This window comes from Gadus chalcogrammus, chromosome 17 (assembly GCF_026213295.1).
Source record: "Gadus chalcogrammus isolate NIFS_2021 chromosome 17, NIFS_Gcha_1.0, whole genome shotgun sequence".
Lineage (NCBI taxonomy): Eukaryota > Metazoa > Chordata > Actinopteri > Gadiformes > Gadidae > Gadus > Gadus chalcogrammus.
In genome coordinates this window covers 247,168-274,384 of record NC_079428.1, presented here as the reverse complement: position 1 = coordinate 274,384, position 27,217 = coordinate 247,168, and the positions used below count along the sequence as shown (strand labels likewise).

At 46.9% G+C, this 27,217-nt stretch overlaps 3 protein-coding genes across 3 annotated transcripts in view; 2 read left to right on the top strand and 1 right to left on the bottom strand.

Annotated features, from left to right (window-relative positions):
• Positions 1–34: 34 nt before the first annotated feature.
• med11 (mediator complex subunit 11) lies at positions 35–1,624 on the top strand. The gene is made up of 3 exons (XM_056575613.1): positions 35–331; positions 688–818; positions 930–1,624. The coding sequence occupies exons 1-3, from the start codon at positions 262–264 to the stop codon at positions 1,071–1,073; spliced, it is 345 nt and encodes a 114-aa protein (XP_056431588.1). The 5' UTR covers positions 35–261; the 3' UTR covers positions 1,074–1,624.
• Positions 1,535–8,454, bottom strand: hmgb3a (high mobility group box 3a). The gene is made up of 6 exons (XM_056575604.1): positions 8,364–8,454; positions 6,337–6,389; positions 5,644–5,784; positions 5,393–5,532; positions 3,570–3,744; positions 1,535–2,542 (listed from the first exon to the last, which is right to left on the bottom strand). Exons 2-6 carry the CDS (start codon positions 6,343–6,345, stop codon positions 2,384–2,386), a joined length of 624 nt encoding a protein of 207 aa, XP_056431579.1. The 5' UTR covers positions 6,346–6,389; positions 8,364–8,454; the 3' UTR covers positions 1,535–2,383.
• A 14,455-nt stretch (positions 8,455–22,909) lies between these two features.
• Positions 22,910–27,217, top strand: part of LOC130369952 (transmembrane protein 151B) — a 15,140-nt gene continuing 10,832 nt past the window's right edge. The window contains exon 1 of the mRNA XM_056575578.1: positions 22,910–22,978. Coding sequence (XP_056431553.1) covers positions 22,910–22,978 — 69 coding nt within the window. The remainder of the gene's footprint in view (positions 22,979–27,217) is intronic.

Here is a 27,217-nt window from a genome sequence, read left to right as displayed (position 1 = left end):
TGGTTTCGTCCTTCACCCTGACGTCACAAGAAGGCGACATTCCGTACTGGTCGCTGGTTGTAGTACGCATGCGCTTCTTCCCCTCCCGTTGAAGGAGTATTATTGTTTATCTTGTTGGTGTCTGAAGACCGTAACGCCGTGGGTTCCTTGCCTTTTCAATATGCTGTTGTGATTGTATGATGCGATCAGCCGCCACAGAAAGGTCTTTGGTAAAAGAGAGAAATAAGAAGAACGTGAAATAGTAAAGTGAGATAAGCAGTGATGGCCAACGAGCGTCTCCGCGCCCTGGAGGAGGTGGAGAAGGAGGTCGGGGTGGTCCTGCAGTGCGCAGGTAGGACCAGACCTAGGTCCCTCTAGTACCGACCAGACGAGGACAGACCCTGTAGTAGGACCACACCGGACCCTAGACCTCTAGTAGCGATGAGTACAGACTGTACCGCCGGACTTCGTGTGTTTTGCCCCAGAGAATGAGTCCGGTGTTTCTCAGCTGATGGTCGCGGTGTAATATGAGATGTTATGATCCACTGGTAGGACAGAAGACGATAGAACCATCATGTTTTAACCCATGGTTTGTCAGAGCAGAACGATATTAAAGGTTGATATATTGAAGAGGTTAGGGTTACGGTCTGTGAAGAGCCAGCGTGCAGTGAAGGCTAGAGCGGTGTTTAACTCCTTCATGTCCGCCAGGTAACGTCCTGCTGGAGCTCTCCAAAGACAAGCACAACGCCAGCTTCCTGGACCGACAGCTCGCCCAGTTCCTGAGCTCAGTGAACCGCATCGAGAGCGAGCTGAGCGGCCAGATCCGCTACCTCACACAGGTAGGAGCTGCCTGGTTGTGGGGGGGTCGGCTCATCCTGTAACCCTCTCTGTTGACCTCAGGTGGCGACGGGGGGGTCGGCTCATCCTGTAACCCTCTCTGTTGACCTCAGGTGGCGACGGGCCAGCCTCACGAGGGCTCCACCTACTCGGCCCGGAAGGACTGCCAGATGGCGCTGAACCGGGCGGAGTACGCCAAGGTGAAGCTAGGCGAGCTGGGGCGGACCTGCGAGCTGATCCTGGACCAGCCGCTGTAGGCCCGCCCCCAGGACGTCCTACGAGCTGATCCTGGACCAGCCGCTGTAGGCCCGCCCCCAGGACCTCCTGCGAGCTGGAAGGACCAGCCGCTGTAGGCCCGCCCCCAGGACGTCCTACATCCTGATCCTGGACCAGCCGCTGTAGGTCCGCCCCCAGGACCTCCTGGCAGCTGATCCTGGACCAGCCGCTGTAGGCCCGCCCCCAGGACGTCCTACGAGCTGATCCTGGACCAGCCGCTGTAGGCCAGCCCCCAGGACGTCCGACGAGCTGATCCTGGACCAGCCGCTGTAGGCCCGCCCCCAGGACGTCCTACGAGCTGATCCTGGACCAGCCGCTGTAGGCCCGCCCCCAGGACCTCCTACGAGCTGAAGACATCATGTCCCCTTGTTGCTTTTATCTTATTGCTTACATTTGTTCGTTTTGCATTTTACGTCATAATTTTGTATGAACTGTCAGAATGTTTACGGGTTACAATGGAAAGCAGACAAACCGCCTTTAATTAAAAGATCAAGCATCACACATTGATTGACGTCTATCTCTGAACTTGTCGACCTCCCTTGCAGTGACACGAGCGTCTCCTCTCCGGGGTAATGACGTCATGTTAGTTCCAACTCTCACCAATTTTATTTACCTTGCAGATCTTTTTCATTACTTGAGAAGGCTTCTAGTAATGCTATTAATTAGTTGTGGTCCAGTAGTCCAAAAACCATCCAGGTTATGTAAAGTCATATTTTATTATTATAACCTTAAGCATGTGCTTTGAGTGTAATTGTTCTCCTAGCACAAAGTCACAGGGCCGAATTCTAGTTTACTCCCAGAGATATCATTTAGAAGTATTCAGTCAGTTAACAAACACACAAAACCTAACACACACACACACATAATATCCCGCTAGCAATTTTAAGAAACAATTGAAATTGTCCTTACAATTAAAAACAAAAAAATATATACGTTGGAATACATTTTACAATAACACACTTCACTATAAACATTTGTTGTTGAACATCTGTTGTAACACCTCCACTGGTTAAATTCAAGAACGGATGCTACTTGATGTGTTGGGAAAACACTGCGAGGAGCGAGGGACACATTAAGATGTGCTAATTAGTGGAGTTGATTCAGGCCTGAATCCGTTTGGACGAACAACCACAAGGCCAATAGTTGGTGGTTGATCTCAACCTTCGACTCATGTTTCCCCAACCCTGGGGACTCAATTGGAAAAATCTTTTCCAGAAAAGTCTTACCAGTAACAACAATCCTTTAGTGTATAAATTACCATAAACCAAGAGAAAGAAAGAAAAATAAGCTCCTATTCATCATCGTCATCGTCATCTTCGTCATCATCCTCGTCTTCATCCTCGTCATCATCGTTATTCGTCATGGTGTGTTGTTGCTGTTGGGTTTGTTGTTGTTGTACCAGGCTGGCTCCTCCCCCCACCTTTCCCTTAGACTTGTAGTCGGCAACGTCCTGCAAGTCAAGCAGCACCAACTTAACATCTCAGAGTAGAGACAAGCACGTTTACCCTTAAGAGTAGAGACAAGCAGCCCAATGTTTACAACTAAGAGTAGAGACAAGCAGCCCCACGTTTACACCTAAGAGTAGAGACAAGCAGCCCCACGTTTACACCTAAGAGTAGAGACAAGCAGCCCCACGTTTACACCTAAGAGTAGAGACAAGCAGCCCCACGTTTACACTTAAGGGTAGAGACAAGCAGCCCCACGTTTACACTTAAGAGTAGAGACAAGCAGTCCCACGTTTACATTTAAAGGACAAATCCGGTGTAAAATGGATCTGGGATATGTTTAGTATGATAACGAGTTGGAATGTTTGTTTGGGAGCTAAAAAGCGTGCATAGACGCATTCTTCAGTTGGCTGTTTTTAGCCGATTCTACCAAAACGCTATACACTTGGAACGATGGGGGCATGTGTTATGGTAAAAACTAAATCGTTATTTTAAACCACTTAAAAGGCTAGAAGTAGCCCGAGTCTTCTTTGGTAGTATAATAAGGGTCTTAACATATAAAACGAGGGTTTGATAACTTTGTAAGTGTACAGATTGTTTTTTAAAAAGGACATTTTATACACACAATACCATCAATAGTTCACCCGTCGACGCCATCTTGTTTTTAAGGCTCGATAAGTTGATTGGCGAACAATTGCGTGTTGTTCACGGATGTCACAAGCTCTGTGTTCGTCGAAGAGTCGGGCTACCTCTGGCCTTTTTAAGTGGTTTAAAATAACGATTTAGTTTTTACCATAACACATGCCCCCATCGTTCCAAGTTTATAGCGTTTTGATAGAATCGGCTAAAAACAGCCAACTGAAGAATGCGTCTATACACGCTTTTTAGCTCCCAAACGAACATTCCAACTCGTTATCATACTAAACATATCCCAGATCCATTTTACACCGGATTTGTCCTTTTAGGGTAGAGACAAGCAGCCCCATGTTTACAGCTCAGAGTAGAGAAGGTGGTTTCAGCGAGCTAGCATACCTTCTGGTACTTGTCCTTGAGCTTGTTGGCCTTCTGCAGGTAGGGCTGCTTGTTGGCATCTGTCAGGTTGTTCCACTGCTCCCCGAGTTTCTTAGCCACGTCTCCGATGCCCAGAGTGGGGTGTACCGCCTTGATCTTTGGCCGGTGGTCCGCGCAGAAGATGAAGAAGCCAGAGCTAAAAGAGGAGGAGGGTGAGGGGAGGCAGATGGTCCAGAACGCTAACCCTAACCCAGTGAGTTCGGGGTAATCCTAACCCAGTGAATTAGTGCTAACCCTAACCCAATGAGTTGGTCCTAACCCTAAACCAATGAGTTAATGCTAACCCTAACCCAATGGGTTAGTGCTAACCCTAACCCAATGGGTTAGTGCTAACCCTAACCCAATGAGTTAGTGCTAACCCTAACCCAATGGGTTAGAGCTAACCCTAACCCAATGAGGTAGAGCTAACCCTAACCCAATGAGTTGGTCCTAACCCTAACCCAATGAGTTGGTCCTAACCCTAACCCAATGAGTTAATGCTAACCCTAACCCAATGAGTTAATGCTAACCCTAACCCAATGGGTTAGTGCTAACCCTAACCCAATGGGTTAGTGCTAACCCTAACCCAATGAGTTAATGCTAACCCTAACCCAATGAGTTAATGCTAACCCTAACCCAATGGGTTAGTGCTAACCCTAACCCAATGAGTTGGTCCTAACCCTAACCCAATGAGTTGGTCCTAACCCTAACCCAATGAGTTGGTCCTAACCCTAACCCAATGAGTTAATGCTAACCCTAACCCAATGGGTTAGTGCTAACCCTAACCCAATGAGTTGGTCCTAACCCTAACCCAATGAGTTGGTCCTAACCCTAACCCAATTAGTTAATGCTAACCCTCACCCAATGGGTTAGTGCTAACCCTAACCCAATGACTTAGTGCTAACCCTAACCCAATGGGTTAGTGCTAACCCTAACCCAATGAGGTAGAGCTAACCCTAACCCAATGGGTTAGAGCTAACCCTAACCCAATGAGGTAGAGCTAACCCTAACCCAATGAGTTGGTCCTAACCCTAACCCAATGAGTTAATGCTAACCCTAACCCAATGGGTTAGTGCTAACCCTAACCCAATGAGTTGGTCCTAACCCTAATCCAATGAGTTGGTCCTAACCCTAACCCAATGAGTTAATGCTAACCCTAACCCAATGAGTTAATGCTAACCCTAACCCAATGGGTTAGTGCTAACCCTAACCCAATGGGTTAGTGCTAACCCTAAACCAATGAGTTGGTCCTAACCCTAACCCAATGAGTTGGTCCTAACCCTAACCCAATGAGTTAATGCTAACCCTCACCCAATGGGTTAATGCTAACCCTAACCCAATGACTTAGTGCTAACCCTAACCCAATGGGTTAGTGCTAACCCTAACCCAATGGGTTAGTGCTAACCCTAACCCAATGAGGTAGAGCTAACCCTAACCCAATGGGTTAGAGCTAACCCTAACCCAATGAGGTAGAGCTAACCCTAACCCAATGATTTAGAGCTAACCCTAACCCAATGAGGTAGAGCTAACCCTAACCCAATGATTTAACCCTAACCCGATGAGTTAATGCTAACCCTAACCCAATGAGGTAGAGCTAACCCTAACCCAATGGGTTAGAGCTAACCCTAACCCAATGAGGTAGAGCTAACCCTAACCCAATGAGTTAGTGCTAACCCTAACCCAATGAGGTAGAGCTAACCCTAACCCAATGAGTTAGTGCTAACCCTAACCCAATGAGTTAGCACCAACCCATTTCATAGGTTTCAAACACAGACATAATTCGATGTTGTTTCACACTTCCTTACGGGGGTCTCTTGGGTGCATTGGGGTCTTTCTTTTGACCCTTCTTCCTGCCAGGAGCGAAATGCTGCATCTCGTTGTCGAAGCGGACCTTGTCCTGCTTGGCCAGGTCCTCAAACTTCCCCTTTTCTTTGCTGGAGATGGTCTAGGGAGGGCAGAACGCAACGATCACCATACAGAACACAGTCTAACAGTTGTTCCACCTATGACTCAAGAACACCAGACATCTGGCCGGTTCTAAGGCCCCGGTTCTCACCTTCCACCGCTCTGAACACTTCTTGGAGAACATGGTGAAGTTCACAGGAACCTCGGGGGTCTTCTTCTCGTGCTCCTGGCGGCAGGTCTTGATGAAGTACGCGTAGGCGGACATTTTGCCCTTGGGCTTCCTGGGGTCCCCCTGCACGCGGGGAGTCATGTTTAGAGAGACCCCGACAACACAGCCAGAGGTTTAGAGACCCCGCAACACAGCTCAGAGAGACCCTGACAACACAGTTCAGTGGTCAGATGCTCTTTAAAGAGACCCAGAAAACACAGCCAGAGGTTTAGAGACCCCAGTGTTTCCCATACATAGACCATTGTGTGGCGCGGCGCCACAGAATCAACATCGAGCGCCACGAATTGATTCTGTCAAAAAAAAAAAAACCGATTGAGGCGTATATATATGATACTTTTCTATTCCAATTGAGCTGTTCTTCCACATCTATGCGAATCAGATGTGTCCGCATGTAAACGCAGAGTTACATGCACACTCACTGACGGCCGCGTCGCCGTGCTGCGCAACACAGCTCAGAGACCCCGACAACACAGTTCAGAGGTCAGACGCTGTGTCTCAGCCCGCCTCAACACAAGTTGCCACGAGGAGCCGATCTCTTTCAGAGGGGCAGCAGGTCGTCACCGAGTGCTCATCTTGTGGATCACAAGTGGCCTCAGAAACTAGCCCTCAACCCACCTTGGCCATGCTGAAAGCTGGAATGCGCTGGATACGAAGTCAGTGATACGGTGCTGCAACAGAGAGGAGGATTAGTGGGCCACATCTTCCACCTTAATTAAAGATCAATATATTCTAGCTTATTTATCAAATTTAAAACGGACGATAAAAATAAAAGGAAATAAATATAAAACGTTAATTGCTTCATGCACATGCTCAAACATCAACATATTTTTTATTTGTAAGAACTTTCAACTTTTTATTGATATAATTTATAACATCAAAAATATGGTTTTAACAAACACATTTCTTTAGTTAATAAAACAAAAAAAATAACATTTATTGAAATCAGTCATTATAATATTTATATAATATCCTTTATTAGTTGACAAAGATCCTTGTTTAATCTTAGTATTTGACCCAGTATTTATCAGTTTTATAGTAATTATTAGTATTTCAGTATCAGTATTAGAGCAGGCCTAGTAGGCCTATTGAAGATGAATAACCCTCCACCACCGGAATAATTCATTGTTAATCTTAGTATTTGACCAAGTATTATAGTATTTATTAGTTTTATAGTATTATCAGCATTATAGTATTATTATTATTATTATTATTATTATTAATAATAGTAGGCTATTATTTAATGGTGAAGATGACCCTACACCACCAGAATTATTCATCTTCCATTTTGAGAACTGCGGATCTGATGTGAGAAACTAACGTTTATTTTCCTCCATCTTGACGTCTACCACATCGTTTTCATGTGAGCTCGTTGTTTTTCTGCATTTTCCCACCGTCGGCCCACCATTAGTACTGGTATACTGGTAACGGTGGGATAGCGCTGGGAGCGCTGGTAAAATGGCTTCTGAGAAGAGAGCAGCTGCTGGTTCAACAAAGCCGTACCGCCCCTCCTGCTCTACCCTGACAAAGCCCTCCGACGGGCCGGGAGGACCGACAGCCCATAGCCTGACCGTAACCGAGGGGAGAGCAGGGTGAACCGTGAGGACGGCTCTGCCTCATGATCGGGGTTATGTATTTAATATTATTTGACGTTTTAAAGTTGTCCTCTCGGTCTTTTACTGCTAACAAAGAAGACCAGCAGCCATTTGTAACGACGAGGACAAAGTTACAAAACACGGAATGAACTTGCAGAGAACACATTCACGGGTCCTGTCATGAGGAGATAGATGGATCGGGGAGAAACTGAAGCCCCGCCAGCCCCCCGGGCGGAGCGGGCAGTAGTGCCGGGATCAGACTGCCAGCCCCCCGGGCGGAGCAGGCAGCAGAGCCGGGATCAGACCGCCAGCCCCTGGGGCGGAGCGGCCAGCAGAGCCGGGATCAGACTGCCAGCACCCCGGGCGGAGCGGGCAGCAGAGCCGTGATCAGACCGCCAGCCCCCCGGGCGGAGCGGGCAGCAGAGCCGTGATCAGACCGCCAGCCATTTTACCGTTGTGCGGACCTCGAATCAGATCTCCCTCCGCGGCTCTAACCTTATTATTCTAACATCTTATTCTAGGCCCTCCGATCCTCTCTTATTAAACAAACCACCGCCACGGTGGAAATATATATGAAGTCCGTGTAAAACCCCATCGATGGGCTCAGTCGTCATGGCTCCACCGGCCGTAAGAATAACATTTATAATGTTAATAACATTAATAACAATAACCAACGATGAGCTCCTTTGTTTTATTTTTTCACAGGTTTACCTAAGTATTACAGGATAAAGGCTATGTATGTATGCATGCATGTATAGTAGCCTATTCTTTCTATGTTTAGCGTCATAACATGACGATGTGAATTAAATGTCTCCCGGATATAAGGGGGAGATGTATGTCTTCATGAGAAAAATATTCAATACGTAATTAACCAACTGAAGCATTTATAAATCAACTCTTAAAATGTTAAGCAGTTAAAATGATACATAAAGATTTAAAATAGGCCCTGTTTCTAGAACAAACTATAACGCACATATTGAAGTGGACCAATCCATAATCTGTCTATCAATAAGGTGGTATTCTAAGAGGACATGGAGGCTCCGGGCTCACCTGGTCTAGTCCGGGTCCTGCGCGCTTCTCGGTCTTCTGCCGCGCTCTCCTCTCGCCCTCAAACCCGTCCGCGCAGCCATCGCGCTAGCTCACCACGAGACCAGCCGGAAAACGCGAGACCAGCCTGAAGACACGAGACCTTCCTGATTGGATGAGAGCCGCCTGATAACGCGAGACCAGCCTGATGACACGAGACCAGCCTGGTTGGATTAGAGCCGCAGCGGTTCAAAGCAGCCTCCACTCGAGCCCATTGGTCGCCCGTCTCTCTGACGCCGCAGCGTGCCTCGTGCATCACCTCGTTCATACGTCCAGGTCCTGAGAAAACATCCCGCCAAGGTACCGTTAGCACCTTTAGCTCACACCTGCTCACCCCTCATGGAAAACAAGATTAAAACAATATACTCTAATTAATGATGGATACATATATTTAGTATATGTAAATTAAAAAACAGCAATTTCTTAAGCAAAATGCAAATCCTGACAAATAATTGCATCAAAACACAAGCTGTGTGTGCACTTAAGTAGAATATATTGACATGACATATATAAATATAGACATATATTTATGTATAGACATAAATATAGACAGATATATTGTGGCGAGCAGCACGGGGAGGACAAGACGGGAGCCCAGGTTCAGCAGTTATTCAGCTCTCGCGCCCCTTACACCGCACGACTACGAGAGTAGTACACACCCACGACACACCAAAACACACTCGACATAACCAACCAACATAAACGTCTCGGTGACGTGTCGGGAACAACAACTCAATAACAGCAACGCTAACCCACCCATACATAGCGATAAACAAACCCCACACAATGTCCCCGCCACAAAGGACCCAGGAGGGCCAGAGGCCCAACTCGCGATGGTCCAAACAGCCCCCCCCCCAGGACCCCTGCGACACCCTGTACACCACGGTCGCCACAATATACACACATATATATATAGGCCAGGGCTCTATTAAAATGTGACTGCATACAAATGTGTCCAGAGACATGGTGACTAATGTATGATAGCAAGCATTATTGGCCCTTAACACTAATATTCAGGAACAACACTGCCTCAAAAGGCTTTTGGCCTAAGCAACGCCAGCAGACGCATATACTTTTTCCTGAAATTGTAAACTTTGCAAACGTGCAAGAACATAGATATATATTTATGTGGCGTTCAGTCCAATGCTTAAAATATATCTGTGGCATTCAGTAGGCCAATGCTGTGGTAAAGTGTAAAGTATGACCAAATGTTTCTCTCTGTTCAATTGATAGAACTTTTTCAATCCCCTGTAGGAGACATTTGTTAATGTTTGTCCCTATAAAACAATAATAGTAAAAAAATAAATACAAAACATGACGGTAACTCTAAAGTCAAACCGTCCAATCTGAAGGCTCTACTTAACCTCTCCCCCTACTCACTTCCACCAATGCAAAGCGAACAGAACTGAGTAGGGGAGGGTGTAGCCTAATTAGTTTGTGAACGACCCAGAGAAACGCATTGCAAATTCAATGTGAACGTGTATGAGGCTTTCTAATAAAATCCAGGACGATTTAGAAATTCCGCCCGGACACATTTTTTTAAAAGTGTCTCAAAAAGAGGGCTTGTCCAGGCAAAAGAGGACGTCTGGTTACCCTACGTACGGGGAACCCATTTGATTCCTACCTGTTCCACTCTTAAATAGCGGCCCTAATTGGTGGGCGCTATCCTGGTAATTTCTCTGCGTGAGAAATACGTGTGGCGTGTGAGCATGTGCATTAGGGCTGTCAATCCTCCCCTCAAATCATATTCGAATTTCTAATGCTTCTTATGTTGAATATTCGAATAATATTCGAATATTTTAATGTTTTTTTTATTATATCATTATATACACCGATACCATCCTATTATTAGGCCTACGTCCCGCGTCCACTAGAGGGCGCGTCAACCAAATCTGTTATGTAACATTTGCAACAAGTTTTACCAAATCAATACAAAACTTATATAAATACGTAAGATATAACGCCAGAAATATTCAAGCAATGATGTTTAATGAAGAAGCTGATGTTCAATCATTCAAATACACACACACACACTGCTATTTTACGATGTTATTCTTGGCTGTTTTGACCGTGGCTCTTCCTCAGCCGCTAACTGTTCTGCGTACTCCGAGTAATGCACTGAATGGAGGTGTGCGCTCATGTTGCTCGTAGTCGAGTGGTACTTTAACGACTTGCAGCATAATTTGCAAATGACGGGTTCTCTGGATGTAATCTTCCCGTTTCTCGATGGAAATCCGAAAGTTATGCTTTCCATCTCTGTGTCTGCTCGCGCGCTGCTTCCCAGCATCTTGTAAGCATACAATGCCGATTGCCGAACGTCACGACGCACGACGTTGACTTTCATTTGCGTTGTTGCTCGGCAAAAGTTAAATGTAATTCTTGACTTGTCAATAAAATTTGCTAAAAAATAAATTAAAAAAAGTTCGAACGTTAGTTGCCGCACTCGAATGTTCTCCTTTTTAAAAAATTCGAATTATATTCGAATAGCGAAGTTCGTTTTGACAGCCCTAATGTGCATGGGTTGAATTGTGTGTGTCTCACGCCGAATGCGTGAGACTTGAGAGCCCTGATCTAGACATATATATAGACATATATATAGACATATTTATAGAGACATAAATGTTTAGACATATTTATATAGACATAAATATGTAGACATATATATATACATATTTATATAGACATAAATATGTACACATATTTATATAGACATAAATATGTAGACATATATAGAGACATATATCTACCTCCGGCCCGGGGGGCAGAACGTAGCAGCCGTTTGCTCCTGGGTGGTTTCGCGGTGGTGTTGAAATGCCGTTTAAAAGCTTTGGTTTTCGGAACCGATTTTAGCTCTGCATTGAGTCTCCTGTTATTAACTCTAGTTAGGGTTAGGGTTAACCAGTTTTAGCTCTGCAGTGGGTCTCCTGTTATTAACTCTAGTTAGGGTTAACCAGTTTAGCTCTGCAGTGGGTCTCCTTTTATTAACTCTAGTTAGGGGTTAGGGCTTAATAATCAGCCCTCCCCTATTTCTGACATAAGGGGTTCCTTAAATTCCAGTGATCACAGTAGACTATTCAAACTATAGTATCTTACTATATGATGTGGTTATATATTCCGTGGTTGGATTTATATTCCGATGGACAATTTGAAAACAAAAGTTGTCGTGGATCACATCCAAAGTGACGGAGTGACGCAATTTATTATTTAAAAAAATATATATATATAATTTTGGCCCATTGGTTCAAAACAAAGAAGCAGTAGCCTGACTGCTATGTTCAAGGCAGTATGTTTGTATGTTCATCGTTTAAATGCACTATACGCATTTTTTTTGTATCGTCCTGTTTTGATCAGTATGCCAATGTTGTGATCAATAAAAAAAAATTGCACAAGGCAAGCTGATGCACTTCTCCATGTTGATAAGAGCATTAAAATGAGAACAATTAATGGGAAAAATAAATCAAGGGATATTTTAGTATAGAAAAAAGATTTGCGAATAATCGCGATTAATCGCGAGTTAACTGTGGCATTCATGTGATTAATCGCGATTACATATTTTAATCGCTTGACAGCAATAATATATATATAGATAAATAGGTATACCGTATACCGAACCGAGCACCCCGTACCGAAACGGTTCAATACAAATACATGTACCGTTACACCCCTAATAGATAGATGGATGGATGGATGGATGGATGGATGGATAGTTTTATACTTATATTATACACCTGATCTTTTTATTTTATTGTTCACCTGCTTTGGCAATGCAAATGTATATGTATCATGCCAATAGAGCTCTTTGAATGGAAAGGAAATAGATGGATGGATGGATGGATGGATGGATGGATGGATGGATGGATGGATGGATGGATGGATGGATGGGTGGGTGGGTGGGTGGGTGGGTGGGTGGATGGATGGATGGATGGATGGATGGATGGGTGGGTGGGTGGGTGGGTGGATGGATGGATGGATGGATGGATGGATGGATGGATGGATGGATGGATGGATGGATGGATGGATGGATGGATGGATGGGTGGGTGGGTGGGTGGATGGATGGATGGATGGATGGATGGATGGATGGATGGTTGGATGGATGGATGGGTGGGTGGGTGGGTGGGTGGGTGGGTGGGTGGATGGATGGATGGGTGGGTGGGTGGGTGGGTGGGTGGATGGATGGATGGATGGATGGATGGATGGATGGATGGATGGATGGATGGATGGATGGATGGATGGATGGATGGATGGATGGATGGATGGATAGCTATTGATGTATAGATAGATGGATCGTTTTATACTTATATTATACCTCACCTTTTTACCTGACCATTTTATTTCACTGTTCACCTGCTTTGGAAATGCAAATGTAGATTTCTCATGCCAATAAAGCTTTTTTGAATTTAAGTGAATTTACAGTTTATCTTAGTTGCTTTGCTACATTTCTCCGATCAGAATTGAAATTCTCCAAACTACTTGTTCAATCTTCACATCATTGTTTCACTTGTGCACATCAAAAAAGCATTTTCTCATTTCTTGAACAAGTTACAAATGCTTTGGTACATCCATGCAAATGATTATGTACAATTCTCTGCTCTTCCTACATTATCAATTGCTTATATCATGTTGATCAAAATGTATTATAATGGTTCTCGGTCAAAAAGTCCTACCCCCCACAACTTTTAGCCATTAGTTCATTGCATGAGTCTTTACATGCAAAATGGTTGAACAAGTTGCCATAATATGTCAAGCATATCTCTATACATTTACATTAGACTTTTTTTCTAAATCTGTTCTGAATTTGTAAATTGCACAACGATCAACAACGATCAACCAGTTTACTGAAATAGCTCAAAGGTGCATCTTATGAACCATCAACTGGCAAGTATATATATAGCTGGAGCTGTCATGGTCTGTCGTGTTTTGGTGTGTTTCCCTGTGTTTCCCTCCTGTGTTGATTACTGTTCCCTCCCCTAATGTGTCTCAGCTGTTCCTCGTTGTGTTTGTTACTTAAGCCCTTGTCTTTCCTTTGTTCCTTGTGCTATCATTGTGGTTGTTCGTCCTGCGTGTTCCCTGTTCCCTGTTGTCACCTGAGTTCCCTGGTTCCTTGCCTTAGCCTTTAGGCATAAATAAAGTGCTGTTCTCCCTAAACCGTCTGCGTCTGGGTCCTACCTGCCTGCCTGCTCCGACAATCATAACAGGAGCACAACACAATGTTACATTGTCTGACAATGGAAGGACAAGCAATTGGACGGGGTCAACAGCCAGAGAGAAGAAGAAGAGGAAGAGGAGTGAGGCTGCGTGAGAATGAGAATCTGTGGCCCAACAGACAGGAACGTCAGGAGGTGTAGGATGACTGCACTGTAATTCCTACAGCACTGCATGTACAGTTTTCACTAAGGAGATTGTCCTATGTTCACATTTCTACTTTTGTATTTTTCTGTTTTTCTTTGTGCAATGCAGTGCTGTCTTTTCCTTTCTGTATCGCAATGAGCGTAAATGTGAATCTTGTCCAATCTCTTTCAATCAATCTCCCACATACACTAAGTGTAACTTACAATTTACAATAATTGTCTTCAAAACTTTAGCTATAGTTTACATCAGAACATCCCTCCTGATTACACTGATATATTGACACAACCCAGTCGCCAAGAAAAAACGTCAGTGGTGTACGTTTCCATGAACACTGGATACGCAGCATTTCAACGTAAAAAATAGCGTGTTATACCTACAGTATCCACGTGTGCCGCTGTGGAGGCGGGTTTCGGGGTTTGGGTTTCACGGCTTTCGCGGCAAATTGTGGACACGATTGTTTAGGGGGGGGGGGGGAGACTGTTGTTGACCGGGGAGGGGGGGGGGGGGGGAGACACGTTTGTTGAGGGGGGGGGACGCTCGACAACGAGAGTTGGTTTTTATTTAACGCTCGACAACGAGAGTTGGTTTTTATTGAACGAGACTTCAACACGGAACAGCTGCGCGAAACGATGGTCACGTCACTCTCGGTGACGGTGTCGACAATAATGAACACACGGACAATGTTAATAGAACAACACACAACCACATAACATCCCGAACCCATTAACCCCACTTAATCCTAACAACAAAACAAGTTAACAAAAGCCCCATTTGTCAACTGAGAACCCCAATTCCCAGAATCCCCCGCGGCTCCGGAACACGGCGTAGCATATATTAATCTTTATTATCTGAATGGGAAATGCAATATTTTAGGACAGATACACCATTAAACGCGTTTCTAATGACATTTCTAGCGAGAAATGTACATTTTCCTTACATAATCTTCAGTCAGTGAATGTGTATGATCTTTATTAATCTTTATTATCTGAATGGGAAATGCAATATTTTAGGACCGATTCACCGTTAAACGTGTTTCTAATAACATTTCTAGCGAGAAATATACTTTTTAATTGCATAATCTTCAGTCAGTGATTGTGTCTGATCTTTAGTTTTATAGTTATTAGGAGTTGATCGGCTCGCTCGCATGTTTCAACGACGTCAGGTTGCTTTCGCTAAACTAGCAGCTCACGTGCTTCCTGCGTTTGTGTTATTAAACTGTTACTTTATGTAACTTTTAATGATATCATCTTGTTAGAAACACGTATATCTGAGAGCCAACCCAGTCGCCAAAAACATACCTACGTTGACAGTGTACGTTTCGTGAACACTGGATTACGTCACATTTCAACATAAAATAGCGTGTTATACACACACACACACGCACGCACATGCACAGACAAACACACACAGACAAGCACACACAAGCACACACACGCACGCACAGGCACACAGACACAGACACACACACACACACACACACACACACACGCACACACGCACACGGTGCATTTCGCTGCTAAAACAACAACAAAAAAATATTCCCTCAAATATTATTACTTTCAAAACGTTGGCCAAAATGGCCAATAATATCTTTTTTTTTGGGATGCTTCTAGGACATTTTGGGTGGATTTTGAACGGTATGTGGGGGGCACGTTTTTTGCAGGACCTGGCAACCCTGCGCTGTTGCCCGAGATCTGGCTCCACCCCGGCGTGGTGCTGTCTCCTGTTGACCTTTTGACCCCAGACTTCTGGGGGAATAGCTGAATCAATTCATTAGTCAATCAGAAGCATGTAAATATCTTTCCGGTGGGGTAAGAGGACGAACAAGGTGTCCTTCAACATCTACGCTTCCAGGCGATTGCAACGGTGCCACACATGAGCATATTCGAACATGTTTAATGGTAGTAATTAGCTGTCGAAATTGGAGGCCTTAATCAATACTGAGCAGCTATTGATTTGCTTCCCGATAAAGATTTGTCACAAATGACATGTTATTTAGCATCTACACGTTGAGCTGAGTCCAATGACACCAAGAACGACACTCTAGCTAATGGTAACATGTATTTTACATGGTACACCTAGGTCTAGGACATGATCTCGGTGTAGCAAGAGGCCGAGCTTGATCTCATTGGACTCAGCTTAACGTGTAGATGCTAATTAACATGTAATTTGTCAAAAATCTCCATCGGGAAGCAAATCTATAGCTGGTCATTATTGATAAAGGCCTCCAAAATCGACAGCTAATTACTACCCCGAAACATATTCAAATATGATCATGTGTGGCACTGTTGCAATCGTCTCGAAACGTAGATGTCAAAGGACACCTTGTTTGCTCTGTTGCACCACCGGGAACATATTTTCATACTTCTAATGGATTGATTCATATTTTAAGGTTCTCGGAGTGAGACTGTAAGTGGCTGCAGCAGAAGTGTTGAGACGAAAGATGATATCAAGAGATTTATAGAATATTCCCATTCACATTATGATTCTTCGTCGTAACATCCGACCAAACATCCTTCACATTCACAGAGCGAAGATTATGAAAGTCCAGGCTCAGCAAGTGCTCCATCTCGTTGCACCTGCACCCAGCGGCTCGCTTGCAAGATTTTGGCCTGAAGTTCTTCCCAGACCAACACCCTAGCCATCCAACATGCATATCTGAGAATCAGGCCTCTCTTTAATAATGACATAAAGTTATGAGAGAAACACACATTAACTTTTTGTTATCTCATAAGCGGCGTGGTGCCGGCTCCTTTTGACCTTTTGACCCCCGACTTCAAAAACGTGGCCACAGGCCAGCTGTGTCTACACACCTTTAGCCACAAATGTACACCTCCATCCCACAAAAAATGGGGACTAGAAACTAACCTCTGTCTTATGTACATTTACTGTACTGTTGGAGGTCACGCCCCTTTGCCGACCTTTTCGAGATAGCTAGGGATGCTAAAATGTTTACACACATTTCCCGGGGCCCTGTGTACGACATATCCGAGATTTGGAGTTCTAGCCCTTAGAGAAAAAAAGTTTTCCCAAATGGAGTGTCATTTGGACAAAGCCCCTCAGAAGTGTAGCCTGCAAGACCTAATGGTTCAGAATGTGGTGGAAAAACAGTTTTTGAGATAGGAAGGTCCTACCGCCCTGAAATTTTAATACCTTATTCTAGGGCCTAACTGGGACCTCCGCACCGAAACTTGGCCCGGTCGGACCCCGAGGGGAGGAAGGGGGGGCCCTTCCTGCCCGAGACTTGGCCCGGTCAGACCCCGAGGGCAGGCCCCCCCTTCCTGCCCTCGGGGTCCGACCGGGCCAAGTTTCGGTGCGGGGGTCCCAGTTAGGCCCTAGAATATGGTATTCAAATTTCAGGGCGGTAGGACCTTCCTATCTCAAAAACTTTTTTTCCACCACATTCTGAACCATTAGGTCTCGCAGTCAACACTTCTGAAGGGGCTTTGTCCAAATGACAGTCCATTTGGGAAAACTTTTTTTCTCTATGGGCTAGAACTACAAATCTTGCATATGTCGTTCTCGGGGCCCCGGGAAATGTGTGTCAACATTTTAGCATCCCTAGCTATCTCGAAAAGGCTGGAAAAGGGGCGTGACCTCCAACAGTACAGTCAATGTATATAAGACAGAGGTTAGTTTCTAGGCCCCATTTTTTGCGGGATGGAGGTGTACATTTGTGGCTTAATGTGTGTAGACACCGCTGGCCTGTGGCCACGTCTTTGAAGTCTGGGGTCAAAAGGTCAAAAGGAGCCGGCACCACGCCGCTTATGAGATAACAAAAAGTGAATCTGTATTTCTCTCATTACATTTTGTCATTATTGAAGAGAGGCCTGATTCTCAGATATGCATATTGGACTGTTAGGGTAGAGGTCTGGGAAGAACTTCAGGCCAAAATCTTGCAAGCGAGCCGCTGGGTGCAGGTGCAACGAGATGGAGCACTTGCTGAGCCTGGACTTTCATAATCTTCGCTCTGTGAATGTAAAGGATGTTTGGTCGGATGTTACGACGAAGAATCATAATGTGAATGGGAATATTCTATAAATCTCTTGATATCATCTTTCGTCTCAACACTTCTGCTGCAGCCACTTAAAGTCTCACTCCGAAAACCTTAAAATATGAATCAATCCATTAGAAGTATGAAAATATGTTCCCGGTGGTGCAACAGAGCAAACAAGGTGTCCTTTGACATCTACGTTTCGAGACGATTGCAACAGTGCCACACATGATCATATTTGAATATGTTTCGGGGTAGTAATTAGCTGTCGATTTTGGAGGCCTTTATCAATAATGACCAGCTATAGATTTGCTTCCCGATGGAGATTTTTGACAAATTACATGTTAATTAGCATCTACACGTTAAGCTGAGTCCAATGAGATCAAGCTCGGCCTCTTGCTACACCGAGATCATGTCCTAGACCTAGGTGTACCATGTAAAATACATGTTACCATTAGCTAGAGTGTCGTTCTTGGTGTCATTGGACTCAGCTCAACGTGTAGATGCTAAATAACATGTCATTTGTGACAAATCTTTATCGGGAAGCAAATCAATAGCTGCTCAGTATTGATTAAGGCCTCCAATTTCGACAGCTAATTACTACCATTAAACATGTTCGAATATGCTCATGTGTGGCACCGTTGCAATCGCCTGGAAGCGTAGATGTTGAAGGACACCTTGTTCGTCCTCTTACCCCACCGGAAAGATATTTACATGCTTCTGATTGACTAATGAATTGATTCAGCTATTCCCCCAGAAGTCTGGGGTCAAAAGGTCAACAGGAGACAGCACCACGCCGGGGTGGAGCCAGATCTCGGGCAACAGCGCAGGGTTGCCAGGTCCTGCAAAAAACGTGCCCCCCACATACCGTTCAAAATCCACCCAAAATGTCCTAGAAGCATCCCAAAAAAAAAGATATTATTGGCCATTTTGGCCAACGTTTTGAAAGTAATAATATTTGAGGGAATATTTTTTTGTTGTTGTTTTAGCAGCGAAATGCACCGTGTGCGTGTGTGCGTGTGTGTGTGTGTGTGTGTGTGTGTGTGTGTCTGTGTCTGTGTGCCTGTGCGTGCGTGTGTGTGCTTGTGTGTGCTTGTGTGTGTGTGTCTGTGCATGTGCGTGCGTGTGTGTGTGTGTATAACACGCTATTTTATGTTGAAATGTGACGTAATCCAGTGTTCACGAAACGTACACTGTCAACGTAGGTATGTTTTTGGCGACTGGGTTGGCTCTCAGATATACGTGTTTCTAACAAGATGATATCATTAAAAGTTACATAAAGTAACAGTTTAATAACACAAACGCAGGAAGCACGTGAGCTGCTAGTTTAGCGAAAGCAACCTGACGTCGTTGAAACATGCGAGCGAGCCGATCAACTCCTAATAACTATAAAACTAAAGATCAGACACAATCACTGACTGAAGATTATGCAATTAAAAAGTATATTTCTCGCTAGAAATGTTAGAAACACGTTTAACGGTGAATCGGTCCTAAAATATTGCATTTCCCATTCAGATAATAAAGATTAATAAAGATCATACACATTCACTGACTGAAGATTATGTAAGGAAAATGTACATTTCTCGCTAGAAATGTCATTAGAAACGCGTTTAATGGTGTATCTGTCCTAAAATATTGCATTTCCCATTCAGATAATAAAGATTAATATAAGCTACGCCGTGTTCCGGAGCCGCGGGGGATTCTGGGAATTGGGGTTCTCAGTTGACAAATGGGGCTTTTGTTAACTTGTTTTGTTGTTAGGATTAAGTGGGGTTAATGGGTTCGGGATGTTATGTGGTTGTGTGTTGTTCTATTAACATTGTCCGTGTGTTCATTATTGTCGACACCGTCACCGAGAGTGACGTGACCATCGTTTCGCGCAGCTGTTCCGTGTTGAAGTCTCGTTCAATAAAAACCAACTCTCGTTGTCGAGCGTTAAATAAAAACCAACTCTCGTTGTCGAGCGTGCCCCCCCCCTACAAACGTGTCTCCCCCCCCCTCAACAAACGTGTCCCCCCCCCCCCCCCTTCAACTACCGTGTCGTCGTCGTCGTCGTCCCCCCCCCCCCCCACAATCGTGTGTCGTCCCCCCCCCTCAACAAACGTGTCTCCCCCCCCCCCCCCCCTCCCCGGTCAACAACAGTCTCCCCCCCCCCCCCCCCCCTAAACAATCGTGTCCACAATTTGCCGCGAAAGCCGTGAAACCCAAACCCCGAAACCCGCCTCCACAGCGGCACACGTGGATACTGTAGGTATAACACGCTATTTTTTACGTTGAAATGCTGCGTATCCAGTGTTCATGGAAACGTACACCACTGACGTTTTTTCTTGGCGACTGGGTTGATTGACAACATGACTAAGCAATTTAGTCTTAACTGTACACAATGATATAAGGTCATTAACATTAACATTGTCATTCTGATGGCACCAGTGTGTTCATTGACACAGAAATTTGCTTTTGAGAGATGTACTAAGGATTGAGAGCAAGAGACTGCCTTCTGCAGGTAATCCATGTTGCTTTGCTATTTGTACCAATAGTTTTGAGAAATGCACTTACTGTTTTGCAAATATCAAGGATGATTCGAGAAATGTACCAAGCGAACTGAGAAAAACTAATAGAAAAATTGAATTGATTTGAATGGAAATATATATACATATATATTTATATATATTATGCTGGGTCAGGAAGCGGACAGAACCATTTATAGATTTTACCCTTGAAAAACTTTCTAGCTGCTTCATTTGATGCGGGAGCTGTTAAATGCAGCATAAAGGTTGTTTATTGCAGCTTCAAACTCCAGCTAAAGCCTTAACCCTAACCCTAACCTAGCTAAACCCCAGACCCTAAGCCTAACCCAGCTAAACCCCTGACCATAACCCTAACCCCAACCAGCAGTTCAGTTCAGTTAACCTGAACTGAACATGCACATGTATATTTCTCATGCCAATAAAGCTTTTTTGAATTGAATTGAATAGATAGATAGATGGATAAATAGGTAGAGAGATAGAGAGATAGAGAGAGAGATGGATAGAGAGTTAGAGAGATAGATAGAGAGATGGATAGCTATGTATAGATAAATAGATCGTTTTATACTTTTATTATACTATAAACCTGACCTTTGAACCCCAGCTAAAGCCTTAACCCTAAGCCTAACCCCGCCTCAAACCCCAGCTAAAGCCTTAACTCTAACCCTAACCCAGCTAAACCCCAGACCCTAACCTAGCTAAACCCCAGACCCTAACCCTAACCCAGCTAAACCCCTGGCCCTAACCCAGCTAAACCCCAGACCCAGCTAAACCCTGACCCTAACCCAGCTAAACCCCTGACCCTAACCCAGCTAAACCCCTGACCCTAACCCTAACCTAGCTAAACCCCAGACCCTAACCCAGCTAAACCCCAGACCCAGCTAAACCCCTGACCCTAACCCAGCTAAACCCCAGACCCAGCTAAACCCCTGACCCTAACCCAGCTAGTCCCCTGACCCTAACCCTAACCTAGCTAAACCCCAGACCCTAACCCAGCTAAACCCCTGGCCCTAACCCAGCTAAACCCCAGACCCAGCTAAACCCCTGACCCTAACCCAGCTAAACCCCTAACCCTAACCCAGCTAAACCCCTGACCCTAACCCAGCTAAACCCCTGACCCTAACCCTAACCTAGCTAAACCCCAGACCCTAACCCAGCTAAACCCCTGGCCCTAACCCTAACCCAGCTAAACCCCTGACCCTGACCCTAACCCAGCTAAACCCCTGACCCTAACCCAGCTAAACCCCTGACCCTAACCCTAACCTAGCTAAACCCCAGACCCTAACCCAGCTAAACCCCAGACCCAGCTAAACCCCTGACCCTAACCCAGCTAAACCCCAGACCCAGCTAAACCCCTGACCCTAACCCAGCTAGTCCCCTGACCCTAACCCTAACCTAGCTAAACCCCAGACCCTAACCCAGCTAAACCCCTGGCCCTAACCCAGCTAAACCCCAGACCCAGCTAAACCCCTGACCCTAACCCAGCTAAACCCCTAACCCTAACCCAGCTAAACCCCTGACCCTAACCCAGCTAAACCCCTGACCCTAACCCTAACCTAGCTAAACCCCAGACCCTAACCCAGCTAAACCCCTGGCCCTAACCCTAACCCAGCTAAACCCCTGACCCTGACCCTAACCCAGCTAAACCCCTGGCCCTGACCCTAACCCAGCTAAACCCCTGGCCCTAACCCTAACCCAGCTAAACCCCTGGCCCTGACCCTAACCCAGCTAAACCCCTGACCCTGACCCTAACCCCGACCAGGAGTTCAGTGAATCAAACTAAGCTTCCATTTTCTAAAAACGACCTCTGTTTCAGTTTTAGTAGCAGCTTATCTGTGTGTGTGTGTGTGTGTGTGTGTGTGTGTGTGTGTGTGTGTGTGTGCGTGTGTGTGTGTGTGTGTGTGTGTGTGTGTGTGTGTGTGTGTGTGTGTGTGTGTGTGTGTGTGTGTGTGTGTGTGTGTGTGTGTGTGTGTGTGTGTGTGCGAGAGAGAGGGAGAGAGAGCGAGAGAGAGCGAGAGAGAGCGAGAGTGGGAGAGAGAGAGAGAGAGAGAGAGAGAGAGAGAGAGAGAGAGAGAGAGAGAGAGAGAGAGAGAGAGAGAGAGAGAGAGAGAGAGAGGGAGAGGGGTTGGATGCTGCATCCCACTCAGACTCAGATGTTATTGCATGACGAAGATCCGTTAGCAGAGTTGTGTTCATAGGGAAGACGTCACCATCGCGACATCACAGCTATCGCGACATCATAGCTCCATCCTATTATTATTATTATTGTGATTCGTCGGAGGAAACGGTCCCGCACTCCGCTGCAGTCTGGACGTCACGTCCATCCGTCCATCGCGGTCTGCAGCAGAAGACCTCGTGCGCTCTCTTCCCGTGTTCAACACACGCACGAGCGTTCCGCGGTCCGCCGCCCGGTGAGCCTGTGTACCGGGGGGATGGAGACCGAGCGGACGCACTAGAGGACAGGGGGGGGGGGGGGGGAGAGAGAAGACCATGCTTTTTTGCCGCAGGCCACGCAAGCATCATCGTGAAACCGGACACCGACTTGCGGCGGATGGGCTGACGGGGCCGGTCCCGCCCGGGAGAGGAACCCGCCGGTCCCGGTCCCGGTCCCGGGACTGAGGAGGAGGAGGAGGAGAGGACGATGACGACGGACGAGGAGACGACGGCCGCGGAACAGCCCATCCTGGAGGACGGGACCGGAAGAGAGCAGGTGTGTGTGTGTGTGTGTGTGTGTGTGTGTGTGGGTGTGTGTGGGTGTGGGTGTGTGTGTGTGTGCGAGAAAATAAGCTCTGTTGAAGTTGCGCAAAATGCATCTCCACTGCGCTCCTCGCACCCACGACACATGACATGTCGTGTGTCACGGCGGAGTGACGGTGACTGTGAGCCCCTCTGGGTCCCGGGACCGGGGCTCCGTGAAGGACAAGCGGCGGGACCTTGGGAGATGTTAGTGGAGTAGTGTGTAGATATGATGGTCTGTCGGTGTACGTTATTATGGTGTAGTGTGTGACCATCCCGTGTATCCATCATCACGTCATACCCTACCGTGTCCTCTGCAACAACAAAAAAACGCGAGCCTCGCGAGCCGCGTCTGATGGCGCAAAGCTCAGAGCGCGAGGAGAGATCGTTAAAGATCCTCAAGCCGGTGCGTCTCAAGGCTCAGGTCAAATCCAGATGTGCTCCATGTTGACTTATCTTAACTTATCTTAATGACATTTGGTCCTTCTTTGCTCTTAGTTCGGCCCTCTAGTGTGGACTAATATCAGACTCACCTTGTGCACTACAAGGTGAGATAGCATTTAAGAGGGTCTAAACGTGTGTGTGCGTGTGTGTGTGTGTGTGTGTGTGTGTGTGTGTGTGTGTGTGTGTGTGTGTGTGTGTGTGTGTGTGTGTGTGTGTGTGTGTGTGTGTGTGTGTGTGTGTGTACATTGTTATTTCATCGCCAGACTTTCGGTGTCTTATCCTCCACCTGCAGTGGTCTCACACACACAGCCTCACACAGCCTCACACACACAGCCTCACACACACAGCCTCACACAGCCTCACACAGCCTCACACAGCCTCACACATCTATCTATAGTGTAGATTATAGATATTATATAACTATTGTATCTCTCCATAGAAATACAGAGCACTGTATATCTAGAGTATATACAGATATCTTTATCTATAGATATACTGTTGTGTATTATATATAGTGTATCTCTCTCTATAGAGATACACTATAGAGAGATATTATATAGAGCAGTACCGCTAGAGGAGAAACAAAGTACTGCAGGTGTTCCAGGAACAAACAGGTTATGAACCATTGTCACCACCTTATTATCAACCATCCTGGGATTCATAATGTGACCAATCCCACAACATGTAGATGTGTTTAAACAACACGTTATTGTTCATATTACTCCTGCCTCACATGCTGGAGAACAGCTACTTCTTCTAGAGGTGCAGAGTTAAAGGTAGGGAGCCGCTGATGTAGAGGATCCATGTCTCTAGTGACGGCTCTGCTGAGACCACCGGCAGAGAGCCAATAGGACAAGCTAAGACATGCTAACCCTTCTGTTTTTTAACCTCAAGAGGAAGACAAACTGAGTTGTCTGTTGTGCAAAGTTCCACTAGCCCGCTAGCCACCGCTAGCCTCCACTAGCCCGCTAGCCTCCTCTAGCCCGCTAGCCACCACTAGCCCACTAGCCCGCTAGCCTCCTCTAGCCCGCTAGCCACCACTAGCCCGCTAGCCACCACTAGCCCGCTAGCCTCCACTAGCCCGCTAGCCTCCACTAGCCCGCTAGCCACCACTAGCCCGCTAGCCACCACTAGCCCGCTAGCCTCCACTAGCCCGCTAGCCTCCTCTAGCCCGCTAGCCACCACTAGCCCGCTAGCCACCACTAGCCCGCTAGCCTCCACTAGCCCGCTAGCCTCCACTAGCCCGCTAGCCTCCACTAGCCCGCTAGCCTCCACTAGCCCGCTAGCCACCACTAGCCCGCTAGCCACGCCGACCAGCCAACCGATGGGCCCGTGGTCCGGGTCCCTGTTCTCTGTCCCGTTGAGGCTGGAGGTCCGGGGGAGGGAGTTCCACCAGCGGCCTCCAGGGCGCTCCCCGCTGCGCCTCCTCCCTCACAGCCTCCTCCCTAACAGCCTCCACCAAGAGGCTCAAAGGGCTAATGATAGCGGGGCTAGCTCCACCTAACCAGCAGGGGAGGAGCCCTTCAAACACGGAGCAATGATCCAATCAGAGTCCAGCTGGACTTCAACTGTAGCTCCTCCTCATGTTCCTTTATTTCACTGTTCTGCAAACGCAGAACCACAAAGCGTGTCTGTTCTTGAGTAGAACCGCACTGCTGTAAGCGTAGTATGTTGAGGCTGAACGGTTTCGGTCTCTGAACCAAGGAGCGAGGAGACGTCCCAGCTAGCCGCTAGTCTCCCAGTGCTGAGGCTAGCGTTGGGGAGGTTCTGCCTCACGTTGAGGAGGTTCTGCCTCACGTTGAGGAGGTTCTGCCTCACGTTGGGGAGGTTCTGCCTCACGTTGAGGAGGTTCTGCCTCACGTTGAGGAGGTTCTGCCTCACATTGGGGAGGTTCTGCCTCACGTTGAGGAGGTTCTGCCTCACGTTGAGGAGGTTCTGTCCACGTTGGGGAGGTTCTGCCTCACGTTGAGGAGGTTCTGCCTCACGTTGAGGAGGTTCTGCCTCACGTTGAGGAGGTTCTGCCTCACGTTGAGGAGGTTCTGCCTCTCAGACCCTTTCCTCTGCCCGGCCCTGTCTCCCGTGATACAGTCAGGGGTCGCATAGAGGACTCTGTCCTCTGAGGTCCTGGACCAAGACCAACAGTCAGAGTCCTGCTGCAGCCGCATACAGAGGACACGAGTCCGTCTCAGTGTGTTGCCTCTCTGTGGTCCTGGACCAGGACCAGGACCAGGACCAGGACTCTCTCTCAGGCGGCTCCCAGTCTCCACAGGAGGTTCATTTCAAGGGTGAGGTGGAATGCACTATGGGCCCTCTCTCTCTCTCTCTCTCTCTCTCTCTCTCTCTCTCTCTCTCTCTCTCTCTCTCTCTCTCTCTCTCGCTCTCTCTATCTATGTTGCTCAACCTTCACTCTTCCTGTGCACCTAGGACTGGATCAATCCACTTAGGGCCTCTGAGTAGTGTGTAACACTTTAACAGCAGCCACAGCGTGTGTGTGTGTGTGTGTGTGTGTGTGTGTGGGGGGGGGGGGTTATGTGTCAAGAGAAATCATAATTTCAGTCGCTTGCTTCCTGAAACATGGGAAAGAGACGGGGTTGAGAGACGAAGAGACGAAGAGAGATAAAAAGTGGAGAGAAATAGAGAATAGAGAGAGAGAGAGAGAGAGAGAGAGAGAGAGAGAGAGAGAGAGAGAATATATATATATATATATATATATATATATATATATATATATATAGAGAGAGAGAGAGGATGAGGGAGAGAGAGAGAGGATGAGGGAGAGAGGGAGAGAGAGAGAGAGAGAGAGATGAGGGAGAGAGGGAGAGAGAGAGAGAGAGAGAGAGAGAGAGAGAGAGAGAGGATGAGGGAGAGAGGGAGAGAGAGAACATGCTGACTGTTTAGCAACCCTGGTCCAACAGACAAGGACACCAGTGTCATCCTGTCTTTCTTGGTGTTTTTTTACACACACACACACACACACACACACACACACACACACACACACACACACACACACACACGCTCACACACCCCCTGAGCCCAGCTGTGGAGGCCTGGTGTGTGGATGTTGACAGAAGAGTCTGGAACATTCCTTCATACTGAATAATTCACCTGCTGTTCCCCGTGGCCTTCTGCTCCAGCCTCATGCCTCCAGCCTCACAGCCTCCAGCCTCACAGCCTCATGCCTCCAGCCTCATGCCTCCAGCCTCACAGCCTCCAGCCTCATGCCTCCAGCCTCACGGCCTCACAGCCTCACTGCCTCACAGCCTCACAGCCTCACAGCCTCACAGCCTCACTGCCTCACAGCATCACAGCCTCACAGCCTCATGCCTCCAGCCTCATGCCTCCAGCCTCATGCCTCCAGCCTCACAGCCTCCAGCCTCACAGCCTCATGCCTCCAGCCTCATGCCTCCAGCCTCACAGCCTCCAGCCTCATGCCTCCAGCCTCACGGCCTCACAGCCTCATGCCTCCAGCCTCACAGCCTCACAGCCTCATGCCTCCAGCATCACAGCCTCACAGCCTCATGCCTCCAGCCTCATGCCTCCAGCCCCACAGCCTCCAGCCTCATGCCTCCAGCCTCATGCCTCCAGCCTCACAGCCTCCAGCCTCATGCCTCCAGCCTCACGGCCTCACAGCCTCATGCCTCCAGCCTCACAGCCTCATGCCTCCAGCCTCACAGCCTCCAGCCTCATGCCTCCAGCCCCACAGCCTCCAGCCTCATGCCTCCAGCCTCATGCCTCCAGCCTCACAGCCTCATGCCTTACAGCCTCT

Bases quoted from the DNA above. Each gene is read 5' to 3' on its own strand.
- med11 (XM_056575613.1), top strand. From the start codon at position 262: ATGGCCAACGAGCGTCTCCGCGCCCTGGAGGAGGTGGAGAAGGAGGTC. The intron at 332-687 runs GTAGGACCAGAC...CATGTCCGCCAG, and splicing joins GGTGGTCCTGCAGTGCGCAG to GTAACGTCCTGCTGGAGCTC. The intron at 819-929 runs GTAGGAGCTGCC...TGTTGACCTCAG, and splicing joins AGATCCGCTACCTCACACAG to GTGGCGACGGGCCAGCCTCA.
- hmgb3a (XM_056575604.1), bottom strand. The intron at 5,533-5,643 runs GTGAGAACCGGG...TGCCCTCCCTAG, and splicing joins AGTGTTCAGAGCGGTGGAAG to ACCATCTCCAGCAAAGAAAA. The intron at 3,745-5,392 runs GTAAGGAAGTGT...CTCCTCTTTTAG, and splicing joins AATGCACCCAAGAGACCCCC to CTCTGGCTTCTTCATCTTCT.